The sequence below is a fragment of the Pelobates fuscus genome, chromosome 5 (genome assembly GCF_036172605.1).
Source record: "Pelobates fuscus isolate aPelFus1 chromosome 5, aPelFus1.pri, whole genome shotgun sequence".
NCBI classification, from domain to species: Eukaryota; Metazoa; Chordata; class Amphibia; order Anura; family Pelobatidae; genus Pelobates; species Pelobates fuscus.
Genome location: NC_086321.1, coordinates 12,998,735 through 13,015,766, shown reverse-complemented (window position 1 = coordinate 13,015,766; position 17,032 = coordinate 12,998,735). Strand labels below are relative to the sequence as shown.

The window sequence follows — 17,032 nt, the reverse complement described above, 5'->3', positions numbered from 1 at the left end:
CTAGTCCGGCATCCCTCGGGAGGGGTCTCCATGTATCCCACCTGTTCAGGATACATTTCGAGTCTGCCTTTACTAAGAATACACAGTCTGGAGAAGCCATTCACGCCAAGCACTCACCAATTTAGTAATCTGCAATAGCTATTATAACAGGGGTGGAATAATATCCAGTATCCCTACGGCCCTATCTCCATCACAAACAGTCACCGTGTAATGATGGAGCCTTGTATAATCTATCGTGTAACGGTCATTATAAAAGTATGCGTACAGTCTAAAATAACACTTTCTTTCCACATTGAACAATGTCTTCCATGACATAAGGCCTTGTGGTTAAATGCTATTTGTTTACAGTTCATGTTATTGCCGTTTTAGGTTTCCAATTTTATGGGATAATGAGAATCCTTAGAGGGTACAGAATTCAATGCCATGAGTGGGCGTGCAGAGCTTGGCAATCCTACTCCCATTTAGTACAATAGTAAAATAAAGAATAGGATCGCAGTCAGGGGGAGAGAAAGCACAACATCGACATATTTTGGTAAATTCACAACAAAACAAAATAGTTTTAATAATGGATTTTATAACAAAAAGAATCGTGTGGCCCAACAGTTATTCATATTGATTCAGGAAGACTGGACTCACTGGAGCATAATGTAAAATCATTTAATCTGATTATTATTTGAAAACATTAAAAGCGTAACTCACTGGTGGCTGTTTTGTCTTGTATTTGGGTGAAAGACATAAGACAATAAGAGAATGACCAAGAATATTGGAGAGGCAGCCAACATTCGGTGTTTTGTTTACATTATTGATTTTTTTTGCTGTCTAAAACGGCCTTTTCGGTTTTGAATGATCTTTCTTTGCATATTAATTGAGCTTGTTTGATTTTAATAGTAAAATATTTTTATTTGGTTCGACTGTGACACTAGAAAGATCCCTGGTTTACCCTGTGCCTTACTTCGAGTAATACGTCCCTGTCTGTCCATCTCTTTATCCGTCTGTCTCTATCCTGTAGCCGTCATCCAACACATTTGTTTTCTGTCTGACCGTTTATTTCACGTCGTTTGTCTTCAGATGATTTGCTATTTAATTTGTAATACATATATGTTTTTAGGATTAGCAGACATGACATAACCGACCAAATATTGTATGTATGGAAAACGGAGCAATCAGAGTGTCTGCTTTTATATACACCGTGCCCATCGAGCGGCCAAGTGTACTGAAACCTTTTAATAGTTTTACAGAAATGGAATTAAATTGCCCTTTATACATATACTTTATACATATACTATATACATTATACATATACTTTAATACGTATACTTTATACAAATACTTTATACAAATACTTTATACATATACTATATACTATACTTTATACGTATACTTTATTCAAATACCTTATACATATACTATACTTTATACATATACTTTAATACGTAAACTTTATACATATACTTTATACATATACTATATACTATACTTTAGACATATACTTTAATAATACGTATACTTTATACACATACTCCCAGCCCTGAGCCCATTCTGGGGATTAACCCATAAAATGCTACTGAGTTGGTACAATACCTCAATACAGACTGCAGTTAGTCAATAAATACATATCTTCAGAAATAGTGGCCAGGCCACAGTCTGGTGACATAGGACGCACCTGTGATTTATTTTTGGGGACGAATTGCTGATTCTGGATCTGGCCAGAGACACACTTACCCCAGTCTCCCCTTTCCATCCTTTAAGTGGCACCCTAAATCCCAATATACTATATTTCTCCTAAACTGTCACGTCCCCTTTACCTGGTTCGGTGTATGGGATCATGCCTTAGGAAACTTTCTAGGTATTTCCGGGTGTTTGTAGGATATCACGTCCCTCCGCCATGCTTTTCTCCCAAATAGAGTCTATTTTTATCCTTCTCCTAACCTGGATGGTTTCATATAATTTGTTTGTGATCTAAAGTTTGACTGATGTTTTTGGCAAGGGTAGTGAAAGATTAGCAAACTTCTTATTATATCTGTTTTATGTTTACTCAGCAGCTACGAAACGGTCGCACTTTGGGGCCGGGAGAGGCATTTATTGCCAAAATACTCCCAAATGACTGCACAGTAAACTGGGAAAATGGTACCCAATGCATCATTATAGCATCAAAACCACCAGAAATACCTGCAGTGGTTATGGTAATTTGAATATATATATATTTTTAAAGGGACACAATAAGAACCAGAAATCTCCACTTATTGCACTGGCACCATGCCATGTGCAAAACCTGTTAAACCTAAAGCTGGGCATTGGCTCTTCAGGATGGTAGACAGACATGGCAAAGGACAGGCAACATATTGTTGTAGTGAGTGTTGAGCAGTCAGTGGTGCTGGTGTTCCGTAACCATCATAGAAACCAGACCCTTTGTAGAAAAGTAAATATGACAAAGTATTTTTTTTTTTTTTCACAATTCAACAGCACACGTAACAGTCCTTCATTGGTTTCCATAGTGATAGTTTCACTTTTAGAGAATTGAACCATTTTTCTGTTAGTGACCCATTTATAACTCTCCCCCCCCCCCCCGATCCCTTTTATTAAAGCTGACGGCCCCAAAAATATATCAATATATCAATAAATAAAAAAAATCACAATTTTTCAAGATTTTTTTTTTTTATAATGTTATAAGCCTATCCAAAAACATTAAATCGAGGCTTTGATTCGCACATGATACTGAATGCTATGGCCACTTAGTGTCATGCCTTGGTGGCAGTGTACTTACCTGCTGGTATACATCGTCCAGCTGTATAATGGCCAGTTGGCATGAGGCTAACAGCAGATTTCGCTTATTTAAGTGGTTTGGCCAATGAATCCAACTCGCTGTCTCTGAGATGAAATGGGACTTTGTAACAGCTGCTGTGACACCATTGAAATGGTACGGGTAACCTAAATTGTATCGGAAAAGGAAAGTATTTGTGGGATTCCACTGTCAATTTTAGAAAACTGTCCTTCTAAACACTTCATTTAAAAAAATAAATAAAAATAGTTTAAGATTGTGGGCAAACTGTAACTTCACTGCCTCAGGACCAGGATTTTATTAAAATGTATTGGCAGTCTGAACAGGTCTTCAAAACAGTCATACAGTTTAGCAACATTAACTTCTAAATCTACAGAGATATTGCTTGCCAGTATAATGATGGGTTGAAATAGATTTTCTATGATTTGACTTTGGTTTACGTTTGATCCCATCCTTATGTCTCTGATGACCTCTGTCAGTAGAGAGGACATTCTGTCCATGTGCCAATTAGTTTAGAATTCCTTGCAAGAAGTAGGTAAACACTTCTATAGTAAAATAACAGATGGATTTGTCTCCAAGACCCTCCTCCTGTGTTAAGGGGGACTGACAGATAAACAGTGCAGAACCAGTGAACACATCATTAAACCAATGTGGAAACCTCCTGCTGGTCACTAGTCTGAGCTCCAAGCCTCACTAAGACTCCCTCACTCAGCAGACCTGCTGGAGAGCTGGGGACTAGCTATTAATGAGCTAAACTGGGAGAGACCATATTCAGAGAAACTCATCATTTAAGGCACAATGACTAAATGGAAAAACATGCTTCTTCTGCTACTGACATTAATAGGTCTACACTGGAGGTGTGATGCCCAGCCAAATTATCAAGGTAATGCAATAAACTCAACTTACCATCACAATGCAAAGCTATGGACAATGGGATACTGATGGTGAGATTGATAGAACTGAACTGATAATATAAATTGCTGATACATTGTAATAATGGGATAATACAGAACAGAGAGATTAGGGGAATAGGGGGTGCTCTATTGTAAGGGTAATTTTTACACATGTAAATATAAAATATAACATATAGCATGCTGTATGAATGACTCCAAGATAATATATCATTGTAATCTTTTTATTTTTCTGTTATGTAAAATATGTTAAAACATTTGGATTAATATATTCCAGCTATGTTCTAAATGGAATGTAGACACTGAGCTCAGTTTGCAGCAAATGTATCCACACCATTCAATAGCGAACTTATTACATGCATTGTGAATACTAATACTCCTCTTAATACTGATATATTATTTCTTGGTTTTAGCAGAAAAACAATCTGAAACATAAACGTTAGTTCTGCATAGTTTAGAGTTCCTCATATGAGAAATATATAAAGGAAATTCAAAGGGGGGTTAATACTTGGGTCATCATTTTAGCACTTTATGGAGAAAGAATTCTGGAGAGGGGGCTGATAAAAGGACAAGAACATCACTAGCTTTGGGCACTTCATTTTGGAATATCCTTTTCTTGCATTTCCACATACAAACAGAAGGAGCACCATAAATTGGATGCAGATGTGTCTTACAATGTTTCTGTCAATCATGCAAAAATGGAATTACTTTAAAAAAAAAATGATTAATGGCCAAGTGACCAAGAGAGGAGTTTTAATTAAAAAAAATCTGTATTTATATATTTGATGAATATATATTATATAAATATAGTTTTACCTCTATTGGTTGTGTTTTGTCTCTTGATCCGTGAACCAAATGGTGCGACAAAGCACCTATCGTGTACTGCAAAATATATCAATAATTCTATCCATTCCTCCCTGAAGATGACCTTGTTTTGGGAGGTCCATAGGTTTCTAACCTGGTTAGATCCTTTCTATGCTCCATCTAGAAAGCCCATTGAAGTAGGAGGTGAGTGGTCATGGCTGTGTTATAGGAATGACCGTATTCCTTAATGGAACATTGGCCTAATGTGCTTAGATAGATGAAAGGTATCATGTTTGAGCTATAAATCTGTCTATCTCTCAGGCTGGATATAGTCTGCTCAGTAAAGTAATTACCGTAATCTATTAGTCTTGCAAGACATACTAGCTGTTAATATGAGATATTGCTGGGTAATGTCCATCTTAACATAATGCTGACCGGTGCATTGAATTATTAACTGCGCTGCTACAACTGCTAAACTTTAAAGGGACACTCCAGGCACCCAGACCACTTCTGCCCATTGGAGTGGTCTGGGTGCCAACTCCCACCACTCTTAACCCTGCAAGTGTAATTATGGCAGTTTTTATAAACTGCAATAATTACCTTGCAGGGTTAAGTCCAGCTATCAGACAGCCACTAGAGGGACTTCTATGCATGAGGACCTCCAGCGTCGCCGAAATCCCCATAGGAAGCATTGCCGCACATGCGCATTAGGTCTCCTGGGAGGAGTGTGGGCGGAGCCTGACCCAGCGCTGAGGGACATCGGCGCTAGATTCAGGTAAGTCATTGAAGTGGTTTTAACCCCTTCTGAAACTTGGGATGGGGAATGGGAGGGAGAGGGGCACTGCAGGGTCCTGCAGTGCCAGGAAAACGGTATGTTTTCCTGGCACTGGAGAGTCCCTTTGAGTACACTTTATTGATGGTTAAAAGACTTTCCACTGCAAGACATGTATTTATTGTTTTATTGATTGCTAATATAAATAGTTTGCATGTCCTAATATATGGTATAACAAAATAGGGTTATTCACTAAAAGTGAGAATTCTATATAGTCAAACTGGTAAAAGTCTCTAAGGGAGCTTTGCTCTAACTCTGCCTACTTGGATGTAAAATGTGAAATTCACTTTCAATTCTCCCTTAGAGCTGCGTTGGGGTATAGTGTCAGTTAATCTGTTTTATTCTACAATTTGTAACTCCTGGTAAATTCCCAGCAGTTCCAGATTTATTAAATCGTTTTATTAGTCAGTGGCAGGCGTTTAACAAAGCGGTGATTTTCCACCAGATTGTTTCAAACCACCTGTAACAAAACTATTCACTAAAGATAGATTTCAAAGAGAATTTCAGATTTAAGGCCAGAGCAGCCAAGCTGAGAGCTCAGAGATTTTTTTTTTCAGTTTGGCTATTTTGGCCTTAAATTTGAAATTCACTTTGAATTCTCACTATAGTGAATAACCTCGTCACTGTGTTAGAAACATGCATGATAAACAGTTTATTATTTTATGAATTCCTACGCAAATTCTTCATTTTTTTTAATTTTTCTTTTTTATAATGACGGTTGTGATTTGCTTAGTGTGTTACAAAACATTATATGTTAGTGAGTTAAAGAGTGATAGTAGGTGTGCGTTGGCCAGTGGAGACTTGTCCATAGGGGTGGACCCACTAGTTTTTGTCTGACATATTGGCATTGTTAGGACCAATTATAAATGTGTGTTAAAAACCATGTGTCTGCCATGATTATATCTGCACTTTCAATTCTCCCCTTGATGCCAATATAATGATGACTGGAGATGCTGCTGGTTATGAACAGGACATGTGGTGTAATGTATGTGGGTAGCGCATCAGAAGTCAGGGGCAATAGCTCCCAGAGTGGCGGACTGAGGGTCAGAGGCTCTTGGGGGGCACGCCTGCCTGCAGTATTGTAATTGCTCAGCTGGTGAGCCCAACAATCTCCCCAGCCAGCCTGCACACAACAAGGGGCCCTGTTACTAAAGAGGTCTTCCCTTTGGTTGGCTGTGCTATAGTTAGAGGCAGCCTGTTTGTAGCACACTTCCCAATGACCCACTAGACTGCCTCTCTGTGTGCCTGTCTAGTGCAGCAATGCAGATTTTGGCCGGAGAAGAAGTATGCAGGCAGCCAGCCTGTAACACTGCTCAGGCAGCTCCGTGCGGCTCGTTTCCTCAGGAAGGGACATGTGTCAAAGTGCAGGGCGAGCCGTGCGGAGCTGCTCAGTGTTACAGGCCGCATGGCCCAGGAAGGAGATATTCGGCTGAGCATGCTGAGCAGGTTGAGCTGTCTGCAGCCATATACCTACTGGACCACCAAAGGCAAGGCTCAGGGAGGGAGGAATATATACTTTTTTTGCTTTTTTTAATTAAAGGACCACTATAGTGCCAGGAAAACAAACTTGTTTTTCTGGGACTATATAGTCCTTAGGTCCCCCCCCACCCTCAGGGCTGAGTGGAGCCGAATGTGCATTTAAACCGCCCATAGGAAAACATTACTCAATGCTTTCCTATGGACGTTCTGCACGCTGTTTGCGATTTTCGCATTGGGCGTCGCGGAAGCGCCTCTAGCGGCTGTCAGGAAGACAGCTGCTAGAGGCTGGATTAACCCCGCAGTGTAAACATAGCAGTTTCTCTGAAACAGCTATGTTTACAGCTGCAAGGTTAATACCTGGTGGACCTGGCACCCAGACCACTTCATTGAGCTGAAGTGGTCTGGGTGACTATAGGGGTCCTATACAATTTTCTTAAGTGTATAAGCTCCCCCACTACTGCCCCATCACAACACCTCCCTCACCAAAGCCCCTACATCCCCTATAATCCCCTGCACCCACCCCTACACCTACTACAACCCCTAGTGTCCCCTGCACTAACTACAACTCCTATTACCCCCACCCCCTACATATTACCCCCCAGCACTCACCCCCTAAACCCACTACAACCCCTATCATCTACTACAACCCCCTGCACCCACCCACTACAACACCTATTACCCCCTGCACCCACCTCTACACCCACTACAACCAATATTACCCCCTACACCTACTACAACCCCTAGTATCCCCTGCACTAACTACAACTCCTATAACTCCCACCCCTACATCACATATCACCCCCAGCACTCACCCTTAAACCCACTACAACCCCTATCACCTACTACAACCCCTATCACCACATGCACCCACTCACTACAGCACCTATCACCCCCTGCATCCATCCACTACAACTCCTATCACTCCCTGCACCCACCCATTACAACCCCTATCACCCCCTGCACCCACCCACTACAACCCCTACCATTCCCTGCACCCACCCTCTACACCCACCACAACTTCCCTGCACCCACCCCACTACAACCCCAATTGCCCCCTGCACCTACTACAACCCCAATTGCCCCCTCCAGCCCCTATTACCCACTGTACCCACTACAACCCACATAAACCCCTGTTACACCCTAAACCCACTACAACCCATATATTACCCTCTTCCCCCACCTCCTAAACCTACTACAGCCCTTATTACCCCCGCTCCCACCCTTGCACCCATTACAACCCCTATCACCCCCTGCACCAACCCACAACAACACCTATCACCCCCTGCACCCACCCACTACAACCCCTACCATTCCCTGCACCCACCCTCTACACCCACCACAACTTCCCTGCACCCACCCCTGAACCCACTACAACCCCAATTGCCCCTGCAGCCCCTATTACTCATTGTACCCACTACAACCCATATTAACCCCTGTTACACCCTAAACCCACTACAACCCCTATTACCCTCTTCCCCCACCTCCTAAACCTACTACAACCCTTATTACCCCTGCTCCCACCCTTGCACCCACTACATCCCCTTTACCCCCTGCACCCAACACAACCCATATTACCTCCTTCACCCACTTCAGCCCCTATCCCTCCCCTGAACCCACTATAGCTTCTATTACCCCTGCACCAACTATTACCCCCATTACCCCTTTCCAGCACCATAGCCTCAATTACCCCCACCCCACTACAGCCTCTATAACCACTACATGCCCCTGTGTTCACGCACACTGACCTTCTACACATGCATACCTGGGTTCACACACAAACTACATGCAGCTATGGTCGTGTATTTACACACACAGACCCTCAATACAAATGTCTCTGCATACACACACTGATGTCATGGACATACTAGAAAGCCCCAACATTTGGAGGCCTGCATACCTCATACAAGCACATTGCCGTGATTCACAAGTACTCCATTATACATACTGCCATGGTACACAAACCCTATTTAAACAAATAGATGTAGAGATGAGGGAATTAATGTGTGATGTGAAAAGAGACAGCCAAGATATGGTGAAAGACAGTTTTCAAGAAACCCTTCCATAATGTGAGGAGTGCCACCCGGTGGAAAGTGCACTTTGTTAACTTTGAGTAAACGTATTTCCTTCGTAGGATGAGATGATTTGGGGAAAGATTTGACGATATTTCAGAAAAGTGTTTTTCCGGCTGTTTGATGACTGGAGGGTAATGTTTGTACGGCTTTATGCTACTTTGTAGGGGTTTGTTTTCTTACTGCTTGTCATAGCCAGACTATCAAACCAAGCAGATGGTTCTGTAATACCTGGGGTAAAGCCCCAAGTCACCAGAATATGGGAAATGTAACACATGGATCAGCAAAACATGACTATTGTGTCTGGAAACGTTATAGGAGACCTTTCTGAAGACTGAAACTTTAGATGTGACCTCCCATAAATTGTCAATGTTATTCTATCAGTGAGACTCTAGAATGGTATATATATTTAAAAAATATATATATATAATTAGGTGATGGTGACCAGATTTAAAAAATATACCCTGAGGGTAGAACTGGCCAGTCAGTCTAGATTTGTTTCCTAAGACATTCCTTCATATTCATGGTTGGAACTGAAAATACACATACCAAAACACCAACCGCCCTTACAATAGCCTTATCTTTCCTCACTCACACTCCACGTCCAGCAGAATCTGGAGATGGTGTTAGCTGCTTTACGTTGTCGTTCTCGATACCTTTCGTCCTATGCACATCTCTACCTGCCCATTTCCCCTCCTCATAATTAACATCATTATATATTGCGCCCTGGAACTGTTTGCATGTATCTTTCATCACTTTGACAGCCTCCTATTGCCCAATTTCCCCTTAACGCTTCTCTGATATTCTTGGTGACTTTATCGTTAACCTTGATAATTCCTTCACAGCATTTTCCTTCTTTCTTCTTATTTCTTGGGGTAGGATGTTGGTCCAGAAGAAAAATGGGGGGAGGGTGGAGAAAGTAGGAAATGGATACGGTAAAGATTAAGCCCTTCTGTTACATTAAACTCACATTGGGAAACCCATGGGCTCCAGGACAAGTCCTGCTTATCTGTTCTATAAATCTGGGCCCCAGTGGAGTGCAACATCAACCCATCCTATCTCCCAAAGCCTAATGGGCCAGGTTTTTTTTTTTTAAAACCTCCACCCTAACAACTTGGCCCAATGCCTTCAGAATATGGTGGATGTCTTCCCACTCCACTGGGCACGTCCCACGAGCATCACATGATCTCAGAGGAAACAGCATGGGACCATCAGAAACCCAATAAAGGGAAGTTAGATCACTACACTCAGGAAAGAATGAAAGTCAATTCTGTTTAACTTGCAGCAATGTACAGGGATGCCAAACTACATCCACCATGTCCTATAACTCACTATGAGAGAACCATAGTTTGTCAGTATTGAAGTGGACCCCGTCCTACCTCCATGGCTTAGAATTTGCCACCTATTGATCACGAAGCTTTGCATACTATATCATATCTCCTCTTACACCCTACGCGTTTCAGAATGAACTTTAATAAGGTGGGAGAACTTTATAAGATTGTTTTATTGGCCTCTTTGAAGTGTGCTCCACTATAACCCTCACGATGACTGTAGCAGATTGTCTGGCAGACAGAGCCTCGGTACACTATAAAGATTCTTTATAAATGCCAGCTGAGCTTCTAATACTTTCCACTGCCCAATGAAGGGTTTAATATGCATTCCTCGCAGGTCACCACACAAGTTCTCAGTTAAGTGGAATCAGCATCGAGACTCGGAGATATAACGCCCCGGGGCTGAGCAGCATGCCCCATCAGTGATCCAATAATTTAACTCAATCACTTCGCAGCCCTATGTGTATCGAAAGGTATGAAATGACTGACCATGCCCTAATTAAACAAATAAATCACCTAACAGCCCTGTGCTAATTAAATAAATCTTGATATTCTGCCAAAGCCAGGAATGAACTCATCAGCTGCGGCAGCACTGTGACACATTCAATACTTTAGCAGTAAATGCTTTGGATGTGTCGTGGATTATTTATATTATTATATATAGTGATCGTGGATAAACTGCCCCCTTATAATGTATATTGGGTTCATTAGCGAACACTCCACTGGGTGTAATAAACACCTACCTTCTAATAAAAACTAAATGTGGATTCTCTCTAGATGTGAGTATACATCATGATTTTGGGGCGTTTATGGAAAATTATATGCTGTTACTAAAGGGGCGCTACAAACAATCATAAACATTAAAAGATACAACAGATGTTCACTTTAAATGTCCTTTCTTTTACTGCAATTCACAACTCCATGCATCATTAGCCTTGAGATTTTCCCATTAAAGGAAGAAAATGCCAGTAGCCAGGGAGCCAGGGGGGGTGAGGGGGTGGGGGGAGTGGGGCTGCTCAGAGCATGGTATTATGGGATTTGCAGTTCATGTTTCAGATTTCTACTTGTGAAAGGGGTTTGATGACTTCCAACTCCATGAATCCTTTGCAGTGTTTCCAAATTATGTGAAACCCGTCAACTTGTGTTAGCAGTGAAGCAGTACACCAGCAAGAACCATACCTCCCAGGTGTCCCTATTTAGGTGGGAAAGTCACTATTATGTGAATAAAGACCCTGTCCCTCTTTTCTGTCCTATGAAGGATGAAGTATTTTAGAATTAATTAAGGACATGGGACAGAGGACAAACATTTTAATATACAGAATGGTGCAAAACATATTGGGGCAAAAACTATACAAAATTATACATGTAAAAAAACAGCTAATTATTTGGGGCAAAAACAATGAAGTGCATGAAGTTGTGTTGGTGTCTGAAGTGTTTCTTTAAGGTTTAAATGCTGTGAGCTGTCTGTAGTTAGCAGGTAGAAACAGATAATTTGATGTTCAGTTTGTAGCTGTTCTCCCTAATTAATCCTTGTGAGATGTTCCTCAGTGGAGATATTTAGAAAGGAGGAGTAACATTGTATTCCTATATAACTATTGGAATTTCACAGACATTGTATATGTGTCACATGGGTGAGTGAGTGAGAACATTCACAGTCCCAGCTGGACGCCTTACAGATGTCATAGAACTGGAAGGAATGTCTCTTCGTCTCTCGGAATGGACATGAAGCCAATGTAACCAGCTTGTCATGCAAAACCCTTTTATTGCTGATTCTACTGAAGGCCCAGAGGACAAGGCCCCACATACGTCAGTGGGCACCACCTGCCTTTCTTAGTAGTTAAGGATCATAGAGCCTAAACATGATAGGGCCCCACAGGATGGCATTAGGAGTATTATTTTAGACATTTATTTTCTGTAGTTACATGGTTCATATGATTGCCATACATCCCAGAAAACTGGGAAAATCCTGGATTTTAGTGACTGGTCAAATGAGATGTTACATAAAAATCCTGTATTTTCTTAGTTACCGTTCAGACAGCTGTTTCTCTATCTAAACACAGACCCTGGGACCCATTGTCAAAAAAAACAAAAACCCAGCAACACCCGGCCAGGTACACGTTCACAATATGGAAACATCAAACTCTTTCGGAATTTATTTTCCATGTTTAATTTTTGCCAAATTATCCGGGATCCCCGGCCACCCACGCCACATCAGATATTCATGTAAGATGTCAGATTGTTCTGAGATGGTTTGACAAATTACACTGAGATGGTGTCAGAGCATTCCTAGCTCCATAAAGACTTCAGGAGATGATACAAGTTACAGTGCTGCTCCTGTAGAGATTTATAGAATGCACAGGAGGCCAAGCAAGGTATGGAGGTCTGGGGGAGGAACAAACATGGGGGGAGACACAACGGGTGAGATAAAAGGGAGAGACACATTGGAGGACTTGGATAAACAAGCCTCTGATTTGCCGATTAGCAACGCCCCTGGCTAAAGTTGAGGGTGTGACGGGTTCCTCTTTATTTATCTGAAGGTTAAAATGTTATCAAATATTTCTATCTTTTTAAAAGAAAGTTCTATTCCAAAGTTCATATGTCATCAGTTGTCTAGTGCCAGGTCACTGTCTGTCCACGATTAATGGCAGAACATATTCTGAGTGTTCATTTAGTCAGTTATCATGGTCATATTATAAAGTGGCAAAATAATGCGTGCGTAGCTCAAATTCCCATCTCCCGTTGCCCGCGCCAAACACACAGAGAAGTACAAAAGACACTTAATTGACAAATAGTTTCCCGTTCCGAGAAGGATCAGCTTGTAACAAAATAGAAAAAATGATGACATTTGCCAAATGTCTAAAATGTTACATCTGTTTCGGTTATTATGTGTGTGTTTTCTGGCCGGTTCAGAGGAAGTATACCTTTAACTCAGGGCTACAATGCAGCATGCTACGTGCGTTATTAAGTGCGGTTTGTAGGCCGAGGGTCACAGAAATTGCAAGAACTGGCACGAGGTAGCAGGACGCCCCAATGTGTCTGGTCATAATAAAGTGTCAGATGCCGTGGCGGCTGGTGAAAATTTAAGATGGCGGCAAGCCAGGCTTCACGTCTGCAGTTTGACTCTATCTCTCAAAACTTGTTTAAAAATACATAAAATATATAAAACAAGGTTAAATAGTAAACTGTGCATTGCTGGTGATTTACCAGGGCCTGCAAACTGTAAGGAAAAATAGCCAAGTCTTTCAAATGTGGCTATTAAGGACTATCATTTAGTGATCCCCTTGTAAATGGAATAACTTGATTTAATGAATAACTACAAGACTTTTGTGCTAGTATAAAATGGCGCCTTCCTTATTCAGTGTTAGTTACTTTATCAGATAGACTTCTGACTCTCAGACCCACTCACTCACACAGACCCAGAAGTACAGATACAAGATCAATCCCGTTAGTGACAGACAGCAATAAGACAATCATGTCGCTGCTGGACATCTAGTCACATATACCGGGGAGCAGCCATGCAGGGTCCAGTCCAGCAGCAGACTCCATATATAGCAGCAGCTAGACTTCAAGGTTCTCCCCTTTCTGTTCTCATCCTCACTCAAGCTATGGGTGTCTGAGAGTCTGGTATAGTTTTCTTCGCCATTCAAGATGGCTTCTTGTGTCTTTCTGCTGTGGGCACTGTAACCCCACCCCCAGGGTGCTGTGAGACAATGATGTCCTGTGAATAGATAGGCCAATAGCATATCTCGAATCATTGACAGCTGGCTTTGCTGCCCTAATACTAACTCAATGGGAGGTCGCTAAAATCGCATCTTAAAGAAGACTAGACATGTGCAATACCTGCTACAAACAGGACAAAAACAATATGTCCCATTTTGCTGATATGCCGAGTTGCTCTCAAGAAACCTTCTCCAACAATGAGGAAGAGGGGAACCTCTTAGTGTAGTCTACTACTGCCAATCATTTCCCTAACAAAAAAAAACAAACAGTTGGGCGCTGCCCAAAGCACCTTTATAGTTGCACCTCCACAGGTCAAGGGGTGAGCAGTGTGTTCTTTTGCGTGTCTTTCTTTACCTCTAGCAAATATAGGTTAAGGAAAAAAACACAACTTACTAATGAATAGTGAGAAGCAAGTGGGACAAACAATTCTTGCAAAAATTGGACTCAACCTAGGAAAACAAGGGCTATCTTAGGGCCTCTTTTACATAAGCAACTAAAACAGATACGTGAAAGATTGAACTAGTGTAGTGGGGCTCCCTGTACCCCGGCTGGGTACCTCGCCCAAGTACCACTTCCTAGCTGGAACAAGGGAACTGTTGCAGGGGGTCTGCATTGTATTCAACACAAGCCCCTCCCAGGAATAATTGCGTTAAAGACCGGTAAGCTAATTATCTCCCAGGAACAGAGAGTCAAACAGAAAAATATAAAACATAAAAATACCTCAAATCATCATAAAAATATACAATAACCCCCAAAATAATACATCCCCAAATAACCCCGATCTGAACACCTAAGTTTTCCGAATTGTGCTCAGATCCTTGCAGTATATGGGAAACGTCACCGTGTTAAAGTTCTGACCGGCCACACTCGTGGTCTTATTCCCAAAATAGTTCCAGGTCATTTGGTGCTGTTGCTGGTCAACTTTTGGGAGGACCTGCGGCCGCAATATGGGGTGCTCTGCCTGGCTCTCAGGGAGCGTTCCCCTTAGTCTCAGACACCTTCCCTCCAAAAAGCGCCCTCCTGACAGATTTCAAAATGGTTCAAAACAGCAAACCTAGTTGAGCGAACAAACCTCATGCCGAAAACAGTTCCATAAAATTCATGGCTAGGTCCTGCTGAGGTGACGGTAACCCACAAAGTCCTCATGCCGAAATTAGTTCCATAGCGGTCACGGCTAAGTACCGCTGGGACTCTTCGTGGGTTTGGTTAATGCGAACGGCCACCAGAGAGAAGCGTTTGGTTCTATTTGTATGAATGAAAAGTGCCAAACCAGGGGCACCCAGGAAAAGCTGTTGATGGCGGCTGGGCAGAGTAACTCCCAAACGGTGTCCCATGATATTTATAGAGAGCCGTCAAATTCCACAGCGCTTTACAATGGGTGGACGAACAGACATGTAGTCGTAACCAGAAAAGTTGGACACACAGGAACAGAGGGATTGAGGGCCCTGCTCAGTGAGTTTACATGCTAGAGGGAGTGGGGTATAGTGACACAGTAACAGAGGGATTGAGGGCCCTGCTCAATGAGCTAACATGCTAGAGGGAGTGGGGTATAGTGACACAAAAAGGTAAGGATAGTATTAGACTAGTGACAGTTGCAGAAGAGGAATCAGTTGGCAGCTATTAACAGTTTAATTGATACGCTTTTATGAAGAAGTGGGTTTTTAACGATTTTTTGAAGGGGTGGAGACTGGGTGAGCATCTAACGGAGGAGGGAAGTGAGTTCCACAGGAACGGTGCAGCCCTTGAGAAATCTGCAATGAAAATTTTGTATGAGTACGTTTTTGTGTTATGTGACTGCTTCTTTTTGTTTCAGGATCGCTGTTCTGTTTTACTGTTTGGAAAAAATTTATTATAATTTACACTCCAAAAAATTCAAATTGAACTGTTTTTTAGATACTTGGCATTGTCTTGTTTCTTCTTTCTTTGGGTGGGAACAGTGATCATTTTCATCCATAATGTCTTTCAGTCCTCGACCTCCTCTCCACCCAAGTCCAGAGGCAAATAACAAGTTTCCTTCAACAAGCTCTGAACAGTCCCTCCATGAATGAAGTGTATGTATTGTCTACCTTCAAACTGCAGCCTAAATCCACGGCCACACTCTTCGGCCTTTATTCTTCAAAGGACAACAGTAGATACTTTGAATTTACAGTAATGGGCCGTTTAAACAAAGGTAAGACACTCCATCGCACATCACTATATCTGGTAGACAGAGCTGTGTGTCCTGTGGGGTTTGAGACTGTGAGCAATCTTTCTGACCAGCTCAGGGGGCACCCATCAGAGCCTCCTGGTGAATGCTTAATGGAATTGTTAGCCAAAAACCCAGCACAACATCAGATATTGCAATGCCGTTTAGACATACGATCATAAACATGTATTATTCTAAGCTTGGAGGTTTCAATTAAAAAATACCTTTGGAGAGCCAAGACACTAAAATACATATATATCCATATTCGTGTTAATTTGTGTTTCTGAGTGTTTCATACCGAAGGTAATACAAGCATGACAAACTATCTTTCAGATATCATTTAAGATCAATATACAGTGAGTCACAGTGTCTGGGCTCATTATGTTTGATGATATTTACTGCTAACTGTCAGTTTCAATTCCCAGGCACAGTGTGTTTTTCCATGTAACAGCGGTTTCTATATAACCCTGACACAATACAGAAGTGCAAACCCTGGTGCCAAAAACCTGCTACTCATTAAACTGCAATTAGATATAAAAAAATAAATGGTGACTTTATCTGCCAAAAATAAGGCTTTACATATTTACTGTATTTTCTCACTTAAGACTTTTCAATGAATATAAAATCCAACCTTTAAATAACAGAAAGTAGGAATCGAAGAATTAGTCTTAGTAAGTCAGTGGATACAGTAGGTGATTCCTGAATTGTATAATTGCTGTTACTATAGATGGTAAAATCAATTCTTCACAAATGGAGTGAAAACAGAGATCAGAGACGTCTGTCTTTACAAATCAGTGTTAATTGATCAATAAACGAGCTATTAATGTAATGCAGAGACTGGCTAAAGTTGAAGGGAATTAAATTATCTGAAAAAATATTTGTCAGCAAATAATTGCAACTATTTAAATAATTATGTGCTACT

General features: G+C 41.5%; 1 protein-coding gene across 1 annotated transcript in view; it reads left to right on the top strand.

Moving 5' to 3' along the window:
- The first annotated feature begins 3,404 nt into the window (after positions 1-3,404).
- Positions 3,405-17,032, top strand: part of THBS4 (thrombospondin 4) — a 64,081-nt gene continuing 50,453 nt past the window's right edge. The window contains exons 1-2 of the mRNA XM_063453576.1: positions 3,405-3,662; positions 15,892-16,095. Coding sequence (XP_063309646.1) covers positions 3,578-3,662; positions 15,892-16,095 — 289 coding nt within the window. The 5' untranslated portion in view covers positions 3,405-3,577. The remainder of the gene's footprint in view (positions 3,663-15,891; positions 16,096-17,032) is intronic.